At 44.4% G+C, this 26,722-nt stretch overlaps 1 protein-coding gene across 1 annotated transcript; it reads right to left on the reverse strand.

Moving 5' to 3' along the window:
- Positions 1 to 1,070: 1,070 nt before the first annotated feature.
- On the reverse strand, positions 1,071 to 26,633 carry TAX1BP3 (Tax1 binding protein 3). The gene is made up of 4 exons (XM_073565315.1): positions 26,474 to 26,633; positions 13,918 to 14,037; positions 7,225 to 7,302; positions 1,071 to 7,081 (listed from the first exon to the last, which is right to left on the reverse strand). Exons 1-4 carry the CDS (start codon positions 26,510 to 26,512, stop codon positions 6,944 to 6,946), a joined length of 375 nt encoding a protein of 124 aa, XP_073421416.1. The 5' UTR covers positions 26,513 to 26,633; the 3' UTR covers positions 1,071 to 6,943.
- Positions 26,634 to 26,722: the final 89 nt, after the last annotated feature.

The following is a 26,722-nucleotide window of genomic DNA, read 5'->3' on the forward strand; positions in this document are numbered from 1 at the left end:
GTATACTTTATACTCTGATATCCATTACTGCATTCACATTTATTGACTTAGTTGAATATACTTATGCAACAACATTATACATGATTATTGATCTTTCCAGTCCTATATCTATTTTAGTCTGTTTTTACTTTTTTTTTTTTTTGTTGATTAGGTCTGTGTACTCCCGTCTTCTCGGTGCCACCGTTGTATTAACCATTTGTCTTAAGTTTTTTTTTTCTATGCTACAAGCTTCTATAAGTAATCAAGACCATTTTGTTTTATCTTAAATTGCAAGCAGGGGATGTTTTTCTTTGGAGGAGTTCGCTATGCAGCCAGTATTATAATAAAAAGCGTGTGAGCCCTATGCTCCTTAGGAGACCAGCCACTGCTGACAGACTGCAGAGGTGGCTGGTAACCTAAACTACAACCATTGAAGGATAAAAAGTCACTTATGTTGAACAACACTATGGGGCCCAACTCATCAAGACTGGTTGTGCACATTCACACTATGCCAATCTCGCCAAAATGCAGCCAAATTTATTAAGCATTGCACACCCCTTACTAGAGGTGCCAAATTCATTAACTGGCGTGCGCCTCCATGCGCTGCGCCAGAAATGCAAATCTAGGCAAAGATGAATCTGACTACACCCCCATCCCACCCTAGTCAAACTGGCAAAAAGTTGGCTAAAATTGCTAAATTATTCCACTACTCACTGTTGCATCTTTTTAAAGTTTTTACATTTTGTTTACTGGCTCAAAAGCCTTGATGAATTTGCCCCTTTGTTTGGATTAAGCAAGGAATAGGACAATAGCCAAATCAATGCATGCTGGGAAGTGAGGAAAGGTTAGTTCCAGCACGTATAGTGCTGGCAGACTGCTGATGAAAAGGAACACTATCAAAAACAGTGGCTGTTAAGTTACAGAAAATGATAATCAGGACAATTCCTGTATAGATTACGTTGGTACGGACGATAAAAAGTAATTCTGACGAGAGCGATGAGGGTGACGAGACTGTGCTTTCTAGACGTTAGTTTTAAAGATAATCCAACATTAGAATTAGATTAGAAAAAAAGAGCAAAATGCACAACAAATCCAGGTTTTTAATTTATTTGACATGTGTACAAACAGTATAAAAGCTACTAGTTAGGCCTAACACATTGTGAGCCCGGCACATGTTTGGTCAGCGATGAGGAGTGCAAAATTAGTGCATTTCAAGAAGTATCATCATTTACAGTGTCCATGAATAAGTGGTTTCATCTGTACACTATACAAATAGAAAACGGAAAACCCATCGACGAGAAAAAAAGTCACATCTGCTGATAAGCTGACTTATTGTAGGAAGGAGTGTCACACAGTGCGGGCCGCTCATTACACCGTATTATAGCTTTGTTACCGCCGTAGCATGATCACTGTCTATATGGCAGGTGTACACGTCTGTACAAGAGAAGCGCGCCGTGTATGCCTGGATATACTGGAATACTAAATGAACAGTATTAGAAAAATAAGTATTCTCATGTCGTTCGCTGACAACTAAAGGAGGTGCTCAAAAGGCAATACCTAAGCGTAGTCTTCCACACCTCCAGTGACAATCTTGCCATAGGCGACAGCGGGTGAGGACAGGCCATTGAGAGCTAGTCAACCGTATAACCCCCGGAAGCATCTTGTCTGGTGTCCTATACACCAGCCCTTCTCGGACTGTGAGAAGCCACCTAGTGGTTTTGGAAGTGGCCCAAGACTGAAATATTACTGATCTGTGAGTGGAGAGAGGTCAATACGAGATTGTTATGGGTCAACCCCCCCACCGAACAGTGGAGAATGATGGAAAACGGCAGTACACAGCCACTAAGCAATGTTCGGGCCGCCCGCTGTGTCCTACCGCTGCTGAAGCAGAGCTTAGCGGGGGTGTCGTTACTCTATGGATAAAACTAGTCATCCGCGTGGTAAGGCCCCAGTAGAAAAGGTTTGAGAAGCCCCGGGCCTAGCAACAGTTCTTCACAAGGATTTTTCTGGCAGAAAAAGAAAGATGCAACAGAAACCTGACTACTTTAGTGCCCAAATTTGAAACTTAAAAAACAGTAATGCACTATTGTACAATAGCAGCATTTTCCCCATTAAAAAATAAAATAAAAACATGTCGTATTGAAGAGAACCAGTCACCAGGTCAAAAGTGGCCAGTTTTTGCACTTGGTTTTAGTTTACCCGTGTATGCTCTCCACCCCCTTATTCAATAAACCTGCCATACGGCTCGAAAATAGTGGGTAAACAACTTTGTTTTAAGCAACACTTCCGGCCATGAGTGTGTGGCTATATAGAACACTCGGGAAGCAGCAGGAATACGACAAGAGTAAAGCCTGGCCAATTTTTACAAGGTTACAGGATATCTTTGATCAGAATCTGATCCAGAACATGGATTAAAAAACCCAATATGAACCTACCCTCTGCTGCAGAATTTGCAATGGAAAAAGCTGCAGCAAATCTGAAGTTCCCTTTATTTTCTCTCTCCTTTTGAGTTCATCATTTTCTATGAACCACTAAAAAAATTGCTAAGGCCAACATGGCTATTTTTTTGGTCTGAGAGTGTTCATTCATTAGGCATTTTGTGGATAAGGTCCGTTAAGCAAGAATCAAAGGCACTGTGAAAGTCAAAGATACGGTATATACAAACATACAAAACTAATTTCACATTGCATGAAATTGGGCAAGTTGCAAAGAAACCTGTTCTTCAAATCATTGACTATTTCAGGTTCTTGGAATGTAAGGGGAAAAAGTTCACTTAAAGCAGTCTTTTTCGCCAAATTTTTAATGGTGAACGGGAAACAACGTAATAGGCGCTGCGGAACAAAATATATATATATTTTTTAAATTTTGCCTCTATGTTGCAGAGATACTAGAAATCAAAGTATTGGCACCTAAACAGTTGGTTTTTTTTCTTAAATCCCAGTGGACATTACCAGAGAGATTTCACTGGGGGAGTGTACTTCTGCCTAAATCTGACACTGACCAATCATAAGCAGGCAACAACACACTAGGGAGAGATGATCAAATCCAAAGTAAGCTCTCCTCACTGCAGTGATGACGTATGCTGGGGCATAGCAGACCTGAGTGTGATTAGCTTTCAGCTCTCATCTCTGACAGTCAGTGTGTGAGGAGGAGCAGTACTGCAGAAGTGAATTCTGATTACAAACACATCAAATTGCTCTTCCCTTAAATTCAAATGAGCTTTACTGGCAAGGCCAAATACACATTGTCAAATTTGCATGGTCAAAGAAAGTGTAATGTTGCCAAATCTGCTCTACTGCTCCTACTCCACATTGACTGCTAGAGGGAAAAAAAAAAAAAAAGCTGTTAAGTTAATCACACTCGGGTCTGCTGTGCTCCAGAAAAGGTCATCACTCTACAGTGAAGAGATAAGTGTCCTATGTCTCACAAAGGAGTAGCCTGTTCTAAGCTGTGGTGGTGGTTGTACGAGGATGCCTGCTTATGATTGCCAGAGCTTTCCGCACTATAAGAGGATAGCTACTAGAAATGTTTGTAATGACACTGCCAGAGATGAGAGCTCATGTCCTCTGTAACTAAGGGCATTAGAGCGCCCACTTCTTGTATTAGACGTTTCTTAGGGCATGTTTCCACGTTCAGGAAACGCTGCGGATTGGACGCTGCGTAAAGCCGCAGCGTCCAGATGTTACAGCATAGTGGAGGGGATTTTATGAAATCCCATCTCCACTATTCGTACAAACACGCAGGCGCCAGACCTGCTTAACTGGACATGCGGCCCATCTTTATAGACTGCAGCATGTCCATTTATCTTGCAGAGACGCTCAGTCTCCGCAACATAAATATGTATTGGACGCGGTGATTCTGCAAGTGTTCAATGAACATATGCGGAATCACAGCGCGTGGAAAAAGGGGGCAGCGCTTTGGGTGGAGCTGCGTCCTCTCCGCAGGGTTTCCTTAACGTGGAAACATAGCCTTATAGTGAGGGCTTGGGCTTAGTCCTGGGCTACGCACAGACTTTGGAACAACATTGTTAAAACGGCAGCGTTGCAGTCGAAAACCCAAGTTGATTTATTCAATCTCAGTCTGCAATTGTCAATATCTAAAAATCTCCATGTATCACAGGTAGGATTTGTGCCAGGCAAGTATGGGTGCAGAACTCATCATGGCATTCAAGAATGCATTGAAAACCATTGAGGAAAGTTTAACGCTACGGTATGGAGCCATAATGTGTATGCACACCATCATTCACACTTCCTAATGAACATTGTGGGTTGTATACAGAATATTTCCTGCCATAAAAAGGAAAACAAGCTTTCCTATATCATCTGTGGTTTTCTGCTATCCTGCTTTTGGCACATTACGTACAGTTGGCACACAGTGTAGTGTAAGGTTACATTGGTGTGTGTGCGCAACCTTTGCAACATATACTCCATGGCCTGCTGTATGAGGTTGTATACAGAGTCTGTGGGGGGAACGGGAATTAGAGTAGGGACACTATAGATTGGATGGATCCTGCGTTTCAGATCTAGGATGATGCTGGAGGCGGCTTTCGCCCTACGTGCATATTCCCAACGGATGAGAATGCTGCAACTTTTTCATCTAAACTTGTGCATGTAAAATCTGAAGCTGAAACGGACTTGTGCTGCAGATTTTTAAATCAGCGCCAGTGCTCATTATTCGAGTTTGCAATGTGTGCTCGGGTACGCACAGAGTATTGCGGGTGCTCGAGTGAGATGTTCGAGTCCCTGCGGCTGCATGTTTCGCGGTTGTTAGCCACGAAACATGCGGGGATTGCCTGTGTTTGTAAAGCAATCCCACCACGTTTTGTGGCTGTCTAAAATAGGGGTAAAAAAAATATTCAGAGTTTTTTCCTGGGAACTCTATTTTTGTATTTATTTTTTCCTGCAAAAAAAGCACTGTGCATTTGCTGCAGAAAATTTTCTGCAGGAAATTTGATGCATGTGGTCATACCTTTCAGAGCTTGATTTTTTAAAAACGGATCCTTGAAGAGGAATTTACCTGATGTTCCCCATCTGTTGGTGTGGAAGTTTACAGTGGATTTTATTCATGCAATGTATAATAGAGAGGCATCCAAGGCTAAATTCAGCACCAAAATCAACGATGGCATGAAAAAAAAATGCTGATTTCTTGGAGGATTTAGGCCCCAGCCACAGAAACCTCTATCAGAACATCCTCTCGTGTCCCCTGGTTATGAAAAGGCATGGTCACACACTTGTTTTAGGGTACATTCACATTTTGGCTCAGTGTTAAATTTGCAGATTAGACAAAAAAAAAAAACACAAAAAAGCTTTCAAAGAGGAATGTTCAGTTTTTCCGATTAAATCTATAAATTTTTGCAAGAAATATACAAATCAAACAGATAAACATGGTGACGGGAATACAATAATAAAATGGTTCTAGTATATTACTATGCCCTGATCAATTCATGAAGTTATGCAAAACCGTAATTATCAAAATATTACTTTGTGATGGCAGAACGATAAACTACAATTAGCAGAAGATTGGCGTTAGTCTTTGGTATACGTGTACAGAGGTTATAGACCGTCCCTTGTGCCGCCAGCTGTGCAGACGGGGTAACATTTAGCATCAGTCAGGGCCATCTAGGTCCTTTTTGTAAGATAATAATTGGTCATAGTGAAGCTAAGCATTTACATTCATACATAACAGGTCTATGGTGGTAACGTGGAATTAATGTTAAAGGGACTGTATGCACAGAATGACTGTTCAAACCAGGCACCATGCAATAGTCAATCATTCATATTCACCTTCCCAATTTTGTTTGTTTTCCCCTCAATCTCCACCCACCTCTTCCTTGACAGCTTTGGCATTATAAAACCGGAGAAGGGGGAAGGTAGAGGAAAAACAAGCAGGTGCCATGAGCTTGGTTTGAACAGTCATTCTGTGTTGACCCCCTTTAAAATTGGAAATGGAGGTTCGACTAGGACAAGATGGCAAACAAAAATCTATAATTTTAGTGTAGAGTAGTACCAGGTGTGAATGTACGGCTATGGGCTAGGATTGCATTTGTTTTTACACCTTTGTGTGTAGCAACAACGTTTTCTAGTAAAGGACTTACTTCTTTATAGTACCAGGATTAGTAAAAGAATAGCTTTAATAAGATCTGCCAGCTCTGCTTTAGTAAATACTTGTATGGCCCAGGAAGTGCCAACAGGGGGGCAACCTTTCCGAGAGCTCTGCGTTGCTCCATTCCTCCGGGAAATACAAAGTCAGATAGACAACTGCTTGTTACCATTCTGTTTGCCCACAAAGTGGACACTTACAGCACTAGATTATCAGTGCCAAAATGAGTAGGGGCACACCCCAATGGCAAGCAGGATGGCGACACCCGCTTGCCATTTTATTAATACAAGAGGAATAACAGGGGAATGGCACAACTTAAAGAGTTCCAAGAAAAGGGGCTCCAGGATTTACTACAAGAGGCATCTCTGAAGCGGACAGGTCCTCTTTAAAAACATATGACAGGAGGAGAAACATTTTAACCATGTAGACGAGACTGATGGCAAATGCTAATAAATGGCTATATACCACACCCTTCTAGTCTATAACCAACAATTAAGGCATCTTTAAGTCTGACATCATAAAAAGTGAGGTTAATGGTGGACTGGCAGCTAAGGTCTAGTTGGGATAGAGGGACTCTAGTTCCCCATTCTCACTAATGTATAATGCATGGTCACTGTCCACCGAAAGGAATGGAGTTATAGAAACCTAGGAGTGCCTGTGGCATTGGACGTAGTGATTATAGGAGGACACGGCCTGTAAAGCATGTATATAGGAACAGATCACTTGGCGAGAGGCAAACTAACATGTGCCGACGCTGGATCTTGGGGATCTTCAGACCAGCAACGACTCATACATACAAGATTGCCCATCACTTCTTCTTTAGTGGAACCTAGAGGATGACGAGCTCCATGTAGCAGAGCGGTCTTCATGGCCTCATAGACTGCCTCACAGTCTCCTGCAGGGATTTCCTGGTCACTAGAAGCCGGACAACTTCCTCATTCTTCTTAGTGAGACGTTTTCGAGCCTGATCATGTGTCACCATGGTCATGTCCCATCCATTCACCTACAAGAGACAGGGACGTGCCGATTATTGCAGAACCAAACTACTTGATGGGTTGTCCGGAGAGAAGCAGACATTGGTGTTCAGGGCGGCGTCTGGGGAGGTTACACTTTATTGCAGATGCAGCAGAATAATGATCTACTTACCTGCATGATTTTGTCTCCCATTTGAAGACCAGCCACCTCTGCAGGTCCTCCTTCACTCACTCGCGTCACATAGATGCCCTAGGATTCAAAGCAAGAAACCCATTGAGTTATATGTTAAATTCTTCATTCAGGAACATTACAGAAAAGTAGCAACTATTTTTTTTTTTATTGGAAGGGGAACTGTAAGCATTATTTCACCATTAGGCTATGTTCACACATAGCATTCTTTCAACTTTTTTTTCAGCAGCAAAATCTGCTCTCTAGGCAGTAAAGAAGCTGCAGAAAAAAGCAGGTTTTGCTCGTTTTTTCTTGCATTTTTGTCATGATACATTTGTCTCTTGTGCATGCTGATAAACTTTAGTGACAAAAAAAATTATATGCTACTTCATAAAGTTTTGGCACAAAAAGCGCAGCAAAACCTGATACCTGCGTTTTTTCAGCATTTTTTCACCATCCATTACTTTCAATTGGTGAAAAATGCTGGAAAAAAAAACGCGGAAAGAAGTGACATACTTTATTCTGCAAAGCACAAAATACTGCTTTCACACATAAGATATTGTCAGCTGCATGGGGGACATACTCAGGAAGGTAGGCTTTGTAGGGACAGGGCTGGGAGCTCTCAGGTGATCATGTCACTCTAGAGAATTACCTCTTCTATACACATTAATGGATTTATTGGACTGGAGATCAGTTATCTATATTGAAGGGATCCATAATATGTGGATGCAACTGCGGGAGAGTTGGGCTGGCATTCCATGTGTGAAAAATAAAAGTCTGCTGTAAAAGTACTTCACGTGTCATGCGTCACCCCTATGAAGTGTAAGACACCGATGGAAACGCAAAACATAATCTGTGTACAATGTGTGCCGAATTAAAGGCAGTGCATAAATGCATCATACCGATGAAGAGAAAGGCTTTAGAACAGGCCAGGACATGTTGTAAAAGAGGCTAATTAAATAGTCACCACCTAAAACTTAAAGGGGTTGTCCGGGCTTTTCACATCTCAGTACATATCTGGGCTGCAGAATTATGGCAATAAGTAATTTACTTTGTCACTAGTTTGCACGGTTTTCTAGATATTCTGAACAGAACGTCCAAGGCGGGGTGTGTTATGGCATTGAAATGAGAACTGGTCGTAACTTCCTACTCTTCTCCAAACATGCCCTCTATAGCAACAACCCCACCCTCCATAGCTACAGGCCCTCCCCGTCCACATGAAGAAGCCCTCATCACACAGTAACAAATCCTCCCCCTCTAGCAGCCTCAGTGCAGAGAGCAGGCCACCCAGCTGCTCCTCCCCCAGACACACGCTGAATAGTGATGTGTCGTTCGTGAACGATCCGATACAAAGAGCCGGCTCCCTGCTGTGAACGAAATGAGTCGGCTCTGCAGGGTGAATGAGCAGTTTGTTTTTTTTCTGGTGCCTGGAAGCACTGAATCCTGACTGTGACTCATCTGGGGGAGGAGCGGTCAGGAGAGGAGGAGCGGTCAGGAGAGGAGGAGCTGTGGATAAATGCACGTGAGTTAACCCTTCAGTCCCAAATATATCCTGCCAGTTCCTCCATGGCATATATGGTGTGTGACTGTGTAAGAGGAGGGACGCAGCACATTGTTTGTCATCATCATCATCATCTGCAATGACCTGTGCGTTATCTTTAGTCCCAAATAAAGATACTCTTTACTGGCTCCTCATCCATGGCGTATACATACAGTATATAGTATGTGTAGGAGGAGAGACTCCGCACATTGTTTGGTAGATCATCTCATAGTGTTAGGCCAGGTTCACATTGCGTTTATGGCCCTGCGTTCAATGGGATCGTTACATAGCGGCACTAACGCTGTAACAATGAGTTAACGCACCCATTGGCCGCAATGATACTAACGCATCCAAAATCGGCATGATGCGTTACTTCATGACGCCCCCTGGATCGCGGTCTGCAGCATTTGTGGGTGCGTCATGAAGTAACGCATCAGGCCGATTTTGGATGCGTTAGTATCATTGCGGCCAATGGGTGCGTTAACTCATCCGTTACAGCGTTAGTGCTGCTATGTAACGATCCTGTTGAACGCAGGGCCAGGAGGATTCAGGACAACACTGCAGGGAGGAGGATACACGACGGGAGTTGTTGCTGCCAACGGCTTACACTCACTTGTGAGAGACGCACGTGATTCTTGTGCAAGTCTCACACATGAAAACCTGGCACTGCCACCAGCACTCGGACCGGAGCGTGCGGTTACATGTATTTCTATGCAGCCGCACGCTCCAGTCCGAGTGACGGCGGCAGTGCCAAGTTTTCATGCGTGAGACTCGCACAAGAATCGTCAGAGTCTCTCGCTAGTGAGTATCAGCCCTAAGGGTAGGGGAAGTAATATAAAGTGATTTTAGGTAAAACCTTTGGAGAGATCTCGGTCCAGCCCCAATCATTATATAGGGTAAGCTGGTCTCACACTTGCATATTTTGCAATCCGTGTGAAAATGGCTGCACACGGATTCGTCTTCGTCTCCACTGACTATCAGTGGTGACGGATGGGACTTGCGTGTGCATCCAGATGTCACCGTTTTCCCACAGATCCGCATGTCTGCATATTTTATCAGATGCACAAAAACGCAACTTGTTGCAGTTTTGTGTCATCTGAAAAACACGCAGGCACAGGGAGACGCACGGATCCGCGGCTACACGTCTGGAATTGAAATGGAGCTCTATGGAGCACGGATCCAGGACAACACGGATCCATGTGCTTCCATGTGCAGGGATCCGTTTTGCGGCACTGAGCATGCTCGGAAGCGAGGGATGTGCTGTATGGGACCAGTCTGCAGACATAATATAGACTATGCTGCTCTGTCATACAGTGATCTTTCCCGCCTCACTAGAAGGGCTTGTGCCCTGTGCTATGCTGTGGTAATGATAATAAAATGTATTGGGAGCATGTATGGGGGCTCCTGGTTAGGGGCTGCATGAGTGGGGCTGCGTTCACACTAGTGCAGGAGCGGACATAGACTGTAGTGGGCCCCTGTGCAAGAAATTTTTCGCCCCCCCCCTTCATAGGGCAACAAAGTTATTTGCTATTTGTTATCTAATATTGAGTCTATGCAGGGCTAGATATAATATCTGTATAGAATATAATGTATCCCCCCCATAGAATATAATGCAGTCCCCCCATATAGTATAATGCAGCCCCTCCATAGAATATATGGCAACCCCCTCATAGGATATAATGCAGCCCCTTATATAGTATAATGTAGCCCCTCCATAGAATATAATGCAGCCCCCATAGAATATAATATAATACAGCCCCCCTATAGAATATAATGTAGCCCCAAATAGAATATAATACAGCCCACCTCCCCATAGAATATAATGTAGCCCCCCCATATTATATAACACAGCCTCCCCTTATAGAATATAATGTAAAATGTACCCCCATGGTATATAACACAGCCGCATAGTCTTTAGCCCAGCAACACATGGTGTACAACCCACCATGGTATAATACAGCCCAGCATGGTATATGGCCCTCCCAGAATGGTATAATACAACCCAGCATGGTATAATACAGCCCAGCATGGTTTATAGCCCCCCAGCATGGTATATAGCCCCCCCAGCATGGTACAATACAGCCCAGCATGGTATAATACAGCCCAGCATGGTATATAGCCCCCCCAGCATGGTATAATACAGCCCAGCATGGTATATAGCCCCCCAGCATGGTATAATACAGCCCAGCATGGTATATAGCCCCCCCAGCATGGTATAATACAGCCCAGCATGGTATATAGCCCCCCCAGCATGGTATAATACAGCCCAGCATGGTATATAGCCCCCCCAGCATGGTATGATACAGCCCAGCATGGTATATATCCCCCCCAGCATGGTATGATACAGCCCAGCATGGTATATAGCCCCCCCAGCATGGTATAATACAGCCCAGCATGGTATATAGCCCCCCAGCATGGTATAATACAGCCCAGCATGGTATATAGCCCCCCCAGCATGGTATAATACAGCCCAGCATGGTATATAGTCCCCCAGCATGGTATAATACAGCCCAGCATGGTATATAGCCCCCCAGCATGGTATGATACAGCCCAGCATGGTATATAGCCCCCCAGCATGGTATAATACAGCCCAGCATGGTATATAGCCCCCAGCATGGTATAATACAGCTCAGCATGGTATATAGCCCCCCAGCATGGTATAATACAGCCCAGCATGGTATATAGCCCCCCCAAGATGGTATAATACAGCCCAGCATGGTATATAGCCCCCCCAGCATGGTATAATACAGCCCAGCATGGTATATAGCCCCCCAGCATGGTATAATACAGCCCAGCATAGTATATAGCCCCCCAGCATGGTATGATACAGCCCAGCATGGTATATAGCCCCCCCAGCATGGTATAATACAGCCCAGCATGGTATATAGCCCCCCAGCATGGTATAATACAGCCCAGCATGGTATATAGCCCCCCAGCATGGTATAATACAGCTCAGCATGGTATATAGCCCCCCCAGCATGGTATAATACAGCCCAGCATGGTATATAGCCCCCCCAGCATGGTATAATACAGCCCAGCATGGTATATAGCCCCCCCAGCATGGTATAATACAGCCCAGCATGGTATATAGCCCCCCCAGCATGGTATATAGCCCCCCCAGCATGGTATAATACAGCCCAGCATGGTATATAGCCCCCCCAGCATGGTATAATACAGCCCAGCATGGTATATAGCCCCCCAGCATGGTATGATACAGCCCAGCATGGTATATAGCCCCCCCAGCATGGTATAATACAGCCCAGCATGGTATAATACAGCCCCCCAGCATGGCATAATACAGCCCCCCAGCATGGTATAATACAGCCCCCCAGCATGGTATAATACAGCCCCCCAGCATGGTATAATAGCCCCCCCCCAGCATGGTATAATACAGCCCAGCAAGGTATGTAGCCCCCCAGCATGGTATAATACAGCCCCCCAGCATGGCATAATACAGCCCCCCAGCATGGTATAATACAGCCCCCCAGCATGGTATATAGCCCCCCCCCAGCATGGTATAATACAGCACAGCTTAGTATATAGCCCCCCCAGCATGGTATAATAAAGCCCAGCATGGTATATAGCCCCCCAGCATGGTATGATACAGCCCAGCATGGTATATAGCCCCCCCCAGCATGGTATAATACAGCCCAGCATGGTATATAGCCCCCCCAGCATGGTATATAGCCCCCCAGCATGGTATGATACAGCCCAGCATGGTATATAGCCCCCCCAGCATGGTATAATACAGCCCAGCATGGTATAATACAGCCCAGCATGGTATATAGCCCCCCAGCATGGTATATAGCCCTCCCAGCATGGTATGATACAGCCCAGCATGGTATAAAGCCCCCCCCCAGCATAGTATAATACAGCACAGCTTGGTATATAGCCCCCCAGCATGGTATAATACAGCCCAGCATGGTATGATACAGCCCACTAGTGTTTTGGTACGGTGCGTTGTGATGTGTAGCAATCCTGATGCATCCTGATCCAGATTAGATCCCTATACTTAACATAGGGATGCACGGACCTGCGTTTGCATCAGGTGCACCAACACATATCTCAGCACTTACTAATTCACAAAGGAGATTAACAAAAAATGCCACAATACATGTTAAGACTACAACCGAGGAGGAGTCGGGGCCTGATCACAAGAGCTGACAATCTGAGGAAGCAGCAATGCTGAATAACAGTCTACACTGCGTCACACAGGGGGGAGAATGAGGCCCTCACTTCACAGGCAAAGACGTAGAACAATAACTGTGGAAAACGGATTTCTATTTTAAAAAAAGAGCCGGCTCTTTATGGTGAGCGGAGCCGAATGAGCCGGATCACCAAAAAGAGCCGAACTTTCCATCACTAACGCTGAACAGTGATCTATGGAAAGTGAAACTAGTGAGGAGGGAAAATCGTCCTGTAGTCTGGGCCACTCCATGATTACTACAATACATAACTCATTATCAGTAATTCCTTCCCTCACTGTCCCAGGCTGCTGGCAGCAGTGAGAACAGACTGTGTGATGGCCAGTGATGGGGGTCTGCAGCTTCTAATCTGCACAGGGGATGGCAGTCACTGATGTAATCTGTTGTGTGACAAAGCCTCTGCTGTGTGAATGAGATGTCACTGATGTCTTCACACAGCAGCAGATTTGGTTCAGTATATGTGTGAGCACTGTGTCTCTAATGACACAAATACTGATGGGAGTAGACTGTCCCAGAATACAGGATGATTTTCCCTCCTCACTAGTTTCACTTTCCATAGATCACTGTTCAGCCTGTGTCTGGGGGAGGAGCAGCTGGGTGGTTCTGCTCTCTGCAGTGAGGCTGCTAGAGGGGGAGGATTTGTTACTGTGTGATGAGGGCTTCTTCATGTGGACGGGGAGGGCCTGTAGCTATGGAGGGTGGGGTTGTTGCTATAGAGGGCATGTTTGGAGTAGAGTAGGAGGTTACGACTAGTTCTCATTTCAATGCCATAACAACCCCCCCCTTGGACGTTCTGTTCAGAATATCTAGAAAACCGTGCAAACTAGTGACAGAAAGTAAATTAAATTACTTATTGTCATAATTCTGCAGCCCAGATATGTACTGAGATTATGTGAAAAGCCCGGACAACCCCTTTAAAAAACAGCCACGGTTACGGTACCAGATCTTCACCTTATCTGTCTTGTCCTCCGAAAATGGGTTCTGGCTGGGGTCTTGATCTATACCTCCTCCAATACTGAACCCCAGGATCAGGTTCTCCCCTTGACACAGCTTATGGATTTCAACTCTTTGCTTTAAGAAAAGAGAAAAAGAAAATCAGCACTTTGTAGTATAGATAGCATCTGTCAGTACAGGATACGGCATATATTAAACTGCTGGACGGCGCACAGACTGCTACCGTTCTGTTCTTAGGACCTGGCCAAGCCTTTTAGCTAAATGACTGTATTGTGAAGAGGATGATCTCATACGGAGAGGAATGACAAGAGGGATCCTGGTGACAAGTGCGAGACAGAAAAATTATTCTAAAGCTGTAAGATTATGGTGAACGAGCGGTTCCTAAGAGCGCTCCTGCCACAATAATCGTTTAGGCTATGTTCCCATGATGAGTTTTTGGTGAGTTTTTTTTACGCTGCGTATTTTCCAAAAAATGCAAGTAACCTATTTTACTTAATGGGTGCAGAATATCTGCAACATTAAAAACTCACCAAAAGCTCATCATTGGAACATAGCCTTAGTGTCAGGCTGCTAATAACCTGATAAATAAGCAAAACGATCTTTCATTGGGTGTAATGATCTTTTGTGTTGTGCAAAAAAAAAAAATCATTGTTCTTGGTAATGCATCGTCCTGTGTAAATAGGACACGCGCTGCTGACAAATATGGCAGCCTGTGTGCACTGAGTGATCTGTTAGTACAGCACTGCGATCCCATGCTGTAATGTCTGTATATTCTCTATTGCTCTCCGTGTACGGCCAGACACAGACATTACACAGTACACAGCAGGGGCACATCTATAAGATTATCTCAGCACAGGAACATTTTATTTAAACACATCCAATTGTGGAAATTATTATTATTCTAAGATCTATTGATGAAAATCAACTTTTTCTTGGGGGAAAATCCCTTTAAGGCCCCAATACACATTAGGTAAAATCCCCCTGACAAATTACATTTGGGAACATAAGGATTGCACAGTTGGAATTTAATCTTCTGCTCAGCAACAAGATAAACCACCGCCTGTTGATTGGAAAGAGCGATGTGAACACAGGGACTCTCGGCCTGTGTATGGAGGAGATAGCTGGCAGCTGATCGACAGCTATCTAATATGTATGGCCAACTTCAGACAAGGGAGTGCCATATGATAAATTTTGGTGCATATACCAAGAAGACACTTACAGTCATATGTAAAAGTTTGGGCACCCCTATTAATGTTAACCTTTTTTCTTTATAACAATTTTGGTTTTTGCAACAGCTATTTCAGTTTCATATATCTAATAACTGATGGACTCAGTTATATTTCTGGATTCAAATGAGGTTTATTGTACTAACAGAAAATGTGCAATCTGCATTTAAACAAAATTTGACCGGTGCAAAAGTATGGGCACCCTTATCATTTTCTTGATTTGAACACTCCTAACTACTTTTTACTGACTTCCTGAAGCACTAAATTGGTTTTGTAACCTCATTGAGCTTTGAACTTCATAGCCAGGTGTATCAAATCATGAGAAAAGGTATTTAAGGTGGCCACTTGCAAGTAGTTCTCCTATTTGATTCTCCTATGAAGAGTGGCATCATGGGCTCCTCAAAACAACTCTCAAATGATCTGAAAACAAAGATTATTCAACATAGCTTTTCAGGGGGAAGGATACAAAAAGTTGTCTCAGAGATTTAACCTGTCAGTTTCCACTGTGAGGAACATAGTAAGGAAATGGAAGAACACAGGTACAGTTCTTGTTAAGCTCAGAAGTGGCAGGCCAAGAAAAATATCAGAAAGGCAGAGAAGAAGAATGGTGAGAACAGTCAAGGACAATCCACAGACCACCTCCAAAGCCCTGCAGCATCATCTTGCTGCAGATGGTGTCACTGTGCATCGGTCAACAATACAGCGCATGCATAACGCCTTTTTGTATGACCAAACAACTCAATCTTTGTTTCATCAGTCCACAGGACCTTCTTCCAAAATGTAACTGGCTTGTCCAAATGTGCTTTTGCATACCTCAGGCGACTCTGTTTGTGGCGTGCTTGCAGAAACGGCTTCTTTCGCATCACTCTCCCATACAGCTTCTCCTTGTGCAAAGTGCGCTGTATTGTTGACCGATGCACAGTGACACCATCTGAAGCAAGATGATGCTGCAGGTCTTTGGAGGTGGTCTGTGGATTGTCCTTGACTGTTCTCACCATTCTTCTTCTCTGCCTTTCTGATATTTTTCTTGGCCTGCCACTTCTGGGCTTAACAAGAACTGTACCTGTGTTCTTCCATTTCCTTACTATGTTCCTCACAGTGGAAACTGACAGGTTAAATCTCTGAGACAACTTTTTGTATCCTTCCCCTGAAAAGCTATGTTGAATAATCTTTGTTTTCAGATCATTTGAGAGTTGTTTTGAGGAGCCCATGATGCCACTCTTCATAGGAGAATCAAATAGGAGAACTACTTGCAAGTGGCCACCTTAAATACCTTTTCTCATGATTTGATACACCTGGCTATGAAGTTCAAAGCTCAATGAGGTTACAAAACCAATTTAGTGCTTCAGGAAGTCAGTAAAAAGTAGTTAGGAGTGTTCAAATCAAGAAAATGGTAAGGGTGCCCATACTTTTGCACCGGTCAAATTTTGTTTAAATGCAGATTGCACATTTTCTGTTAGTACAATAAACCTCATTTGAATCCAGAAATATAACTGAGTCCATCAGTTATTAGATATATGAAACTGAAATAGCTGTTGCAAAAACCAAAATTGTTATAAAGAAAAAAGGTTAACATTAATAGGGGTGCCCAAACTTTTACATATGACTGTAGCTACGCCAACTCAAGGATGGCTTATTTATTAAAAAAAAAAAAAAAAAAAAAAAAAAAGGATCTGTATTTTACACCGATAACCTAAATTTGAGCTGCTGTGTAAGATACTGTGGTGTGTAGGGAGATGTGCCTGAAGAAGCAGTAAAAAAGCTGGTGCCCATTCATTCTGCTGATAAAAGCTAGTCCAAAGTGTTGGACTGTCTTCACACACTTCTTAAAAAAAAAAAAAAAAAAAAAAATGATGGCCAGTTCTTTTTTTTTTTTTAAAGCCTTGAAAAAGGAACACCAGCCCTAAAAATGGATGTTTAAAATACACACTATTGTTCTTGCAGGATTTTCTGCATGATCCGGATTGATCAATCTGTTGCTGCTGAATGTGATAAAAGACTTCTAAGCAGTAGGAGGAGGAGGCTTGTGCTGCAGACAGTTATCTTACAGCCAGACACAGGACAGTGAAGAAGAGGCGGAGGAAAGGCTAGGGGTACATGGCTGAGCTCTTAGAACATGCAGTGTGTGATCTTGGCCTAATAAGTCATTATGTACTAATCCATCTTAAGTGCAAGAAATTCTGGAAGCATAAAGCGTAGGTAATACTATAAACCAATGTACAAGTAAAATTGGCTGCATAAACTGCAAAGACGATTAGACAATATATATTCCATGTAAAATATAGATACTAAAACCTTTTGTTAAAAGATGAAAAGAACAAAAATCCCCACATGCATCGTTTATTATAATCATACATGGGGAAAAAAATTGAACAGCTCTCTACCTCAGAGGAGTGACTGAGGTACAGCTCAGACCTATGGAGAGGTAACCATGGGCGATGAGAATAAACAAATCCACCCAGACAAACACTGCAGAGAGATCAGGCCATTCTCACTGCTCGGAAAGTCCGTGACCCACATCCATCAGAGTTGTGTCAGTTTCAGAACAAAATGGGACAAAAATGTCCCTCTCTTCTATATCTCAATCAGTAAACCCCACTCAGAATGAGGCACTTTGGGCGACTGGCTTATTGTATTGGATAAAACCTAAAGGCCCTTTTACATTTAGCGATGCACCAGCGATCCAACCAGCGATCCGACCAGGTCAGGATAGCTGGTTCATCGCTAAATGATCGCTAGTGAGCTTTCATACAGAAAGATCTCACAGCGATGCAGCAGCGACGCAGCGCACGATACTCACCTTTCACACACAGCGATCCTGACGTCCTCCCGCCCGCCTCCACGCGTCGCTGGACATCACAGCAGGAAGTCTCAGCAGGAAGCGCCCGACGAGAAATGGAGCCGGACATTCTCGCGCGATCAGCGATGGACAGCGGGGGAGCCGGTCGTTGGTAAGTATCACACTTAGCGATATCGCTAGCAATATCGCTATAACGTCACAAAACCAGTGACGTTTTAGCGATATTGCTAGCGATATCGCTTAGTGTAAAACCCCCTTAAGACAGAAACAAAACGAGCATATGCCCTGATGTAAGTAAATACTACATCTAAATAAAGACTTTTACTTACAGCAGGGTATATGCCCATTTTCTTTCTATCTTAGGTTTTTCTGTTAAATGGCCACAGTGTGAACATGCTCTTATACATTGCATGTAAACCAACTTATGCTCCGGCTCATTTATTTGGTTTTGATGTGGTTTCTTGTACTTTGTTACACAGGGCACCCCCTTTTTTGAGCTTTGCATTTCATTGACATAGCTTCCCATGGCTGGGTGCCTAAACAGTTGGGCCTTGGTCCTGCTGCCCCCCAGCTACATTGAGGTCTTCTGACACAAGGTACGGTTTTAATATTCGAGGATAGGACTGTCCCAACCTTGTTGCGGTGGAATGGCTTTTACACTTTTTGGATCAAAAAACAGTGTTTGTTATGTTATTTATATGTGCTATTACTATTTATCGCACGGTATATGCTCATTTTATTTCTGTCTTAGGTTTTGTCTGTTAAATGGGCACAGTGTGAATATGCCTGACACCCTCAGCGAACAGTAGATGAGAGAGAATTTTTTCGTCTGCCAGAAAGGATTTCAGGGTTAATTTTCTCCCTGACTTCCTTTCTCCGGACATGCGCACTGGAAAATACGGATCCAGCTACAAAAAAAACGTTGCAAGGTCCGTCCAGGCATGCCGGCGGCCGCAAAAAATTTGGCGGATCCTCACAAAAACGGCTCCAACGGATGGCCATCCGTCAAGATCCGCCAGTAATGCAAGTCAATGGGGGAAAAAAATGGATCCGCAAAAAAAAAAAATGGCGGATCCGTTCTTTTCAAAACCTGTCGGATTTTGACTGATGGTCAAAAACGGAAGTGTGAAAGAGGCCTTAGGCCTCTTTCACACATCAGTTTTTTGCCATCAGTCACAATCCGTCGTTTTGTCAAAAAAAACGGATCCAGCAAATGATTGTGCTGGATCTGTTTTTTTCTCATAGACTTGTATTAGCGACAGTTTGTGACGGATGGCAGCACATTTCATCCGTCTTCCGACGGATCTGTCAAAATCTTTGTCCGTCGGCCGGATACAACGGACAAAGTAATGTTTTTTGTGTATGTCGAAAAGTCGGACAGCGACGGATCCAGCGCCATCCGTCGTTGGCTACATTGGAGCCTATAGGCGCAGGATCCGTCGCTGTCCGTCAAAAGACGGAATCCGTTGACAGATTCCGTATTTTAAAACTGAGCATGCCCACAATAATTTCTATTCCTTTAATTTAACCCCTACAGCTGCTACGATGGATCCGTAAAAAAACTGATCCGTTGCATCAGTTTTTCACAATCTGCGCAGGATCCTTTTTTTTCAAACTTTGACGGATTGTGACTGATTGTAAAAAACTGATGTGTGAGTGAGAGTGTGACAGTGAGAGTGAGTAACGTGTGTGTGTGTGAGAGAGACTCTTCCAGGCATTCTCAGATTACAAAAGCGGAATCAGTCACTGGATTCCGTCATATGACGAACGGCAACGGATCCGCCACCCATAGGTGTCCATTCTAGCAGAGGATTGACGGCGACGGATCCGTCACCGTCCGCCTTTTCGACGCACACAAAAAACGTTACCATGTCCGTTGTAGCCAGACGACGGACGCTGAAATTCCGACGGATCCGTCAAATGACGGATGAAACGGACAGCCATCCATCACAATCCGTCCCCAATGCATGTCTGAGAAAAAAAATGGATTCCGCTCAAAAAAAAAAAAAAAAAGGATCCGTTTTTTTCTCAAAAGGGCGGATTTTGACTGACACCAAAAGACTGAAGTGTGAAAGAAGCCTTACCAGGCATTTTCCCTGCATCAAACACTGATGAATAAGTGGCGGCAAGGCTGGCTCGAGTAAAGCAAGGATGGCTTGAGTCCACCAGAACAAACTTTATGTAGCCCATATAGTAAAGAATTAGGGAGGGTTCTGCGTAAGGCCTCTTTCACACATCAGGTTTTCGCGATCCGGCTCTTTTGACAAAAACCGGATCCGGCGAAATGCAATGCCGGATCCGGTTTCCCCCCCATTGACTTGCATTTGCGCCGGATGGCCATGCGTTTCGTCCGGTTTTCGCCGGATCCGGCAATGTGTCGCAAACCGGCGTCTGGAAAAAACGGCAACTGTAACGTTTTTTGTCTCCGGCAAAAAAGCCGGACCCACCGGCTCCGGCGCTTCCGGCTTTTTCACACAATGAAAGTCTATGAGCGCCGCAATGCGCCGGATCCGGTTTTTTGGGTCTGAGCATGCCAAGTAGCTCTGCCCACAGCACACATATATAAAAGCATGACAGTGGGACCCTCAGCCACACCCAACATGCCACCCAAGACAGGAACCAGGCGCAGGAGAAGGCAGGAGACCACTGCAGCACCATCACCACCCCAAATGGAGCAGCAAAGGGAACATGCTGAACAACGGGAGGGGAGTCCACCAGCAGATGAGAGACGGTAATTATCAAATCCCCCATTCCTCAAAACTAGGGCCATGGAATATCAAGATATTCATTGGCCCTTTGTTTCTCTTTATTCAACAGCCGCCCAAGAGATGCAGCAGCAGCACTGGCAGCAGCAGCAGCACCACCACCCACAGCCATGGAGTCTGGCCAGCAACATGACAGCACATCTTCTTCTGGGAGCCCTCCCTCGCATCGTCAGCGTTTGACGGTAAGTTTTTATTTCCAAAATCCATCATCTCTGTAATATATTTAGATTGTGAGCCTCATCAGGGACAGTGATGATAATGTGTGCAAAATGTAAAGCGCTGCGGAATATGTTAGCGCTATATAAAAATAAAGATTATTATATGTCTATTCATTGCCTTTTATTTCAAAACAGGAATCACAAGCTGAAGAGGAGCTCCTAGAAGAAGGAAGGGGTGGACAGACACCTGGAGTGGGCTCACAATTGGTAAGATTTTTTCATCAAACGCAGAAACACAACATCACACTACACACAACACATAGAAAACAATGTTCTGCAGACCACACACAGCAAACAAATGCCAACATCCAAACATATACATTTTTTTCTTTTCTTCTCTAGTCTTCCCAATCTGGTGCTCGGCCAAGAGGTCTCGCAGTGCCTCCCAGGGTCGTCGGCGACAGCAACGCGGCGGTCACCAGAGTGTAAGTATAATATTTAAGTTAAATTTTGGTACACTTTTTATTTCATGCAAATCTCCGCAGGCTTTCAGCAGATCAACTCCAGCATTCTGGAGGTGAAGACACTTCTGCAAACCATGCATTCAGAAGCAAGATCTTCGCCAAACCACACCTTTTTCAGGTCTGTTGTGGAGCGCATGGAAACGCTCTCTCCTACCCAGCAGATGCATGTAATGCATTCGTGCCACGGTGCTCTACAGCAGGTTACCTCCCAACCTCCTCCTCCCACCCCAGTAGTTCCTCCACCTGCACCCCCTCCAGCCACATTCCATCCTCCCCCTCCTATTACATACCATCCACCTCCCCAGTACCAGCAACCTCCCCAGTACCAAACTCCTTCCCCACAACATCATCTGCTCCTACAGTCCCTGCCCAACCCTCCACTCCACCACCCACCACCTCTTCTGCCTCCCACATGTCCACCCATTCTCTAGCTTTTTCCACACCTTCACCTCTAACTGTTCCTTCCCCACCACGATCCCAGTCCTCTCTCCACACTCCCAGTGTCGAAGTGTCCCGCAGCCCCTCCAGCAGTATTTCCACCCCACACTACACCAATTTATGTGTGTATTTTAATAAAAATGACCATTTTTATGGTTTCAAACCTTTATTAAAAAAGTTTTTTTAACTTTAAAAACAGTTTACAAAAAAAAATTTTTTAAATAAAAAGTTAAATTATCGTTTACACTGGTTGTCTGTCATTTCTTTCTGCGGCGAAATATGCTCCGGTGAGTATAATCTAACGTGTTTTTCTTATCTTTCAGGTTACATCAGGGGCTTATCTACAGCATTACAGATAAGCCCCTGATGTTAATGCCGGCAGCTGATAGTCCAAAAAAAGGGTGACAGATTCCCTTTACATTTTGCATTAAAAGAAATGCAACAAAAACGCAAAGTGTGAACATAGCCTTCTAGCAGAGTCGCTGTGAAGGGCACATCTCTCTCTGAAGGAGTTTTCCAAGCAGATTTGATAGCTGACAGGCCCTTCCTTTTCTCTTACCGTATGAATCAGCCTTAACGCTCACTATATTTACAAGAAGCCATACTGTACAGTGTTCTAACACGTCAAGAACTATATAAATGCGGCTGTCAAAGTCTGGGATGACTCAGGCAGGAACTGACGGAGACTCTCAGGAATGCAGCTGTGATAGGAACGTCCAACACACCTCGGCTATCTCCAGTTTCCACAGTGGAAGGCGATGGGATATCTTGGGAACCAGATCTTAGCTGCATTAGAAGTTATTGCTCAGTTTACAATCAGTTCTAATGTTGCAATTTTATAGAAGAAACTTTATAGGGATACACGCTAAAGACGTCTAATCTGGCGATTGTCCTCTTCTGGATTTTTCATGAAAATATTGCTGAGCATACGACCGCCAGACCCCAATGACTTACAATAGTGTCCACCAGCACTGGGTCATGAGGTCTATTCCTTTACTCGGTGGGAAAAGCTCTGTAGATTTTTAGCTCCCACCACATGTGGCACAGATGTGAACAGAACCTTACTCCAATGCAACGTGCACCACTATCAATAGGATACATTAATGTATCCTTTATGTATATCCCAAAGAGCTATCAAGCCATGCGCACAAGGAAACAATATACTTGTGCGGATCAGAACTAAAAATATGAGAACCAAGTCTGTGTCCTGAAGAAGAGCATTCCAGAGTACGGGGACAACACAGGAGAAGTCTAAGAAATGCAAAGGATGACAGCCTTTAGGTACTGTGAAGGTCTATGTAGAGCTACTGTGATAAGCAGATGAAAAAACAGGTATCCATCTCGAGCCTTGAAGGACTAAACCAGAAATCTATGGCTTATGAAGACAAACGAGTTTTAGAAAACAAAAAGTAATGTAAAAAGTTGCATTAACTTCATAATTAATGGGACTTGGCTTGTCCAATCTGGTTTTAAAGTGAAGCCATCATCAGAAAATGACCTATTTCAATCGGGTTTCTGTGTTAGCTGTACAGTATATCTGAAACATTTTTTATATCACACAATTAAAAAAAAAAAAAAAATAGTAATCTTGCAATTGTCAGACTGGCCACTAAGAGTTTTTTTTTTTTTATTAGATGCATATTTCCATGACAGTTAACACCTCTATGCACCGTTGATAACCTAGGACCCACCATTCACGTTTCATCATTGTCGGGGATATAAGGCTACTGGAGGTGGACGCTCACACATAGTAGACTGCATCCGGGTGTCCACTTGAAAATGATGAACATTTGAGCGCACGGACACATTGTTTATGGCCCCGTAGGCGCACACGCCTGAATCCTGTTTTGGGAGTTGGGGCAGACGTAAACCCCCCCTGACAGGACCAACAAAATGTAAAAGCGCCATAATAAATCTTGTGCACATGCTTCAAAAAATATCCACAGTGTACGCTGATAAAAGAGGTGAGATGGAGATCCACAGCATTTATGCACCCTTTATTCTCTGTGGGATTGTCACACTTGCATAAACTGCAGCTTCTGTGCAATGGTAAATGCTGCTATGGAGAATATCACTGCAATACTTGTGCTTGGCAGCGGGCACCCTCATGGGGCACAGAACAAACAGTCACCACACAGATCTGTCAAACCCAGGACTATTTTTTACTTGTTTATTTTTGTAATCACTACACCTGTTCTCAAAAAACTTAAGAAAAAAAAGCAAAACATCAAGTGTACCCCAAAATAGTAAAAATGAAAATGTCAGCTCACCACCAGGAAAACAAGTCAACACAACTCCATCAATAGAAAAATAAAAAATAGCTATTAGTCTCAGAAAATTGAAACAATTTTTTTTTTTTTTTAATGGAACCTGTAACCTCAGAAAGTGATTTAACCTGCAGCTAGAGAAGCTTGGATGAGTCTCGCACGTCAATACCCGAAACTCGGATCGGAGCGTTCAGCTGCATAGAAATACATGAAGCTGAACGCTCTGATCCGAGTGCCGGGTACTGACGTGCGAGACTCATCCGAGTTTGTTGCATCTGACCCCGGCCTTAAGGTAAATAGCGTTCCAATGCTGCCCGGTAACATTGCTGAAAGTGTGGGTACCAGAAGAAAAATTCACTTATCTTCTCCCAGAGCCGCCGGCTTTCAGTCATGGGTGTGTGCACGGAGCGGCTACAGTCACCGCTCACAGCATCAATCACTATACTGTGAGTGGCCAGGCACATTGACAGCTCGCTCCGGACAGATTCATTGCGCCATGAGCTGTCAAAGTGTGTGGGCGTGTTTACAGCGGCCGCTCCCCTGACTGAAAGCCGGCGGCTCCCAAGAGGAGATATTTTCATTTTCTCCCGGTAGCCGCTCTTTCAGTAAGGCGGTCATGCAACATTGGAAGAATGAAGGAATCATGTCGCTGGGTCATTTTTTACAATAAAATGCCATCAAAACAAAATCTCAAAACCAACGGCGCAACTTTTTTTTTTCCAACACTTTACATCATTTTGATTTTTACCTCCAGTTTTTAGTACATTATATGGTAATACGAATGGGGACATTCAAAATGACAACTTAGGCTACTTTCACATCAGCGTTTTTAATGCATCATGCAGTTGCTTTTTTAGGCGCATGCAGTTTAACCAGTTTCTAGCCATGTTAACTCTTACAACACATGCGATTTTAAACGCAGGCGTGCGCATATCCATGCGCACGCCTGCGTTCCCATAGACTACTATGATTTTTTTGGCGCATTCCGTGTGCATTACATGCGCATGCGTTTTTTTGACACAGGTTAGAGGGACCAAAAATGCAACAGGTTGCGTCCGGCGTGCCTAGACGCACAACAAAAAAAAAACCTATGCGCACGAAAACGCACACAAACGCTAGACCATGCGCCCCCATGTTAAACATAGGGGAGCATGGCGCATGCGCATGGACGCGCACGCTGCGCTAAAAAACGCTAATGTGAAACCAGCCTTATACGGCTATTTCGAAGGGGGGGGGCAAAAAAAAAAAGTGGCTCAAGGTAAAGAACGAAAACAAAAATTGTCTGCTGTGGGAAAGGGTTAATACACGCGCCCCTCCCCCCCGCACACAACATCTTTAGGCCATGTGCACACGATGCAGATTTGCAGCGTTTCCGCAGCGGATTTTACCGCGCAGAAACGTTGCATATCCGCATTGTGATGTACAGTACCTTTAAAATGAATGGAAAAAAAAAACGCTGTGCAGACGCTGCGGATTTTTCCGCGGTACAAAATCCGCAGCATGTAAGGCTGTGTGCACACGCTGCAGATTTTGCTGCGGTTCCGCAGCGGTTTTGGCCGCTGCGGACCCGCAGCAGTTTTTGCTGCGGTGAACAGTACCATGATTCCCTATGGGAATCAAAAACCGCAGTGCAGACGGTGCGGAATTTTCCACGCGGATTATCTGCGGTTTTCAATCCGCAGACAGAATTGACATGTCAATTCTTTCTGCGGATTCTGCTGCGGTTTGCCATCTCCTCCATTGAGGAGATGAAAAACCGCAGGGCAAAACCGCAGAGCAATCCGCAGGTAAAACCGCAGGTCTTTTGACCTGCGGTTTCACCTGCGGATTTTACAGAATCCGCACATAATCCGCAGCGTGTGCACACAGCCTTACTTCTTTTGTGCGGTTTTCTATCTCTCCTGTCACCAAATCCGCAGGGGGAAAACTGCAATGGAAAACCGCACAAAAACCACATGAAAACCGCGTGAAAAATGGAAGAAATCGGCAGGAAAAATGCAGGTCATTTGACCTGCGGTTTTCTTCCATTCTGCACGGAAAAATCCGCAGGGCACAAAACTCCGTCTGCACTCAAAGCAAGTTATATGCGTTCTTGTTTCGTGACAGAAACTTTGGCATTTCTTTCCTTATAACTTTGCTGCCAAAAAAACAAAAACCCAAGTATCACAAGGAGGAGACACAGAAGTGACCTGACCCTCTCTGCTCAATGCAATGTGCAGAGCAGAAAGGAGCAGCAGCTTTCCAGGAGAGCCCCGGTGCCCGTGTGACATCACCAGGGGCCATCCTGCAGGTGAAAGTCCCCCAAGAACTCGTTACCGGACACTTGTGCTCCACTCACGAACTAAACTGCACCGGGCAGGAAAAGTGCAACTCACCACGACGGCAGTGACCGGCTGTCCGGGGATGAACGACATCCTCGCGGCCGCTCCGCAACTCGTCGCCACCACCCACAACTGGACAAAGCGGCCCGGGCCTCGCACCCGCACCCGCCCAGCTCATGAATATTAATGACCAACACGCCCTTATCCGACTAGCCACGCCCCTCTGCTAAAAGTCACGTGCTCAAGGTAGCAGCTTGAGAACCACGCCCATCAGTAGTTTCGCGCCCGCTCTACGTCTACACC

The sequence above is a fragment of the Dendrobates tinctorius genome, unplaced genomic scaffold (assembly GCF_039654945.1).
Source record: "Dendrobates tinctorius isolate UK_male_01 unplaced genomic scaffold, ASM3965494v1 ptg000016l, whole genome shotgun sequence".
Taxonomy (NCBI): Eukaryota; Metazoa; Chordata; class Amphibia; order Anura; family Dendrobatidae; genus Dendrobates; species Dendrobates tinctorius.

Bases quoted from the DNA above. Each gene is read 5' to 3' on its own strand.
- TAX1BP3 (XM_073565315.1), bottom strand. From the start codon at position 26,512: ATGTCGTTCATCCCCGGACAGCCGGTCACTGCCGTCGTG. The intron at 14,038-26,473 runs GTGAGTTGCACT...CTTTTCTTAAAG, and splicing joins AGCCGGTCACTGCCGTCGTG to CAAAGAGTTGAAATCCATAA. The intron at 7,303-13,917 runs GTGAAGATCTGG...TTTGAATCCTAG, and splicing joins CGGAGGACAAGACAGATAAG to GGCATCTATGTGACGCGAGT.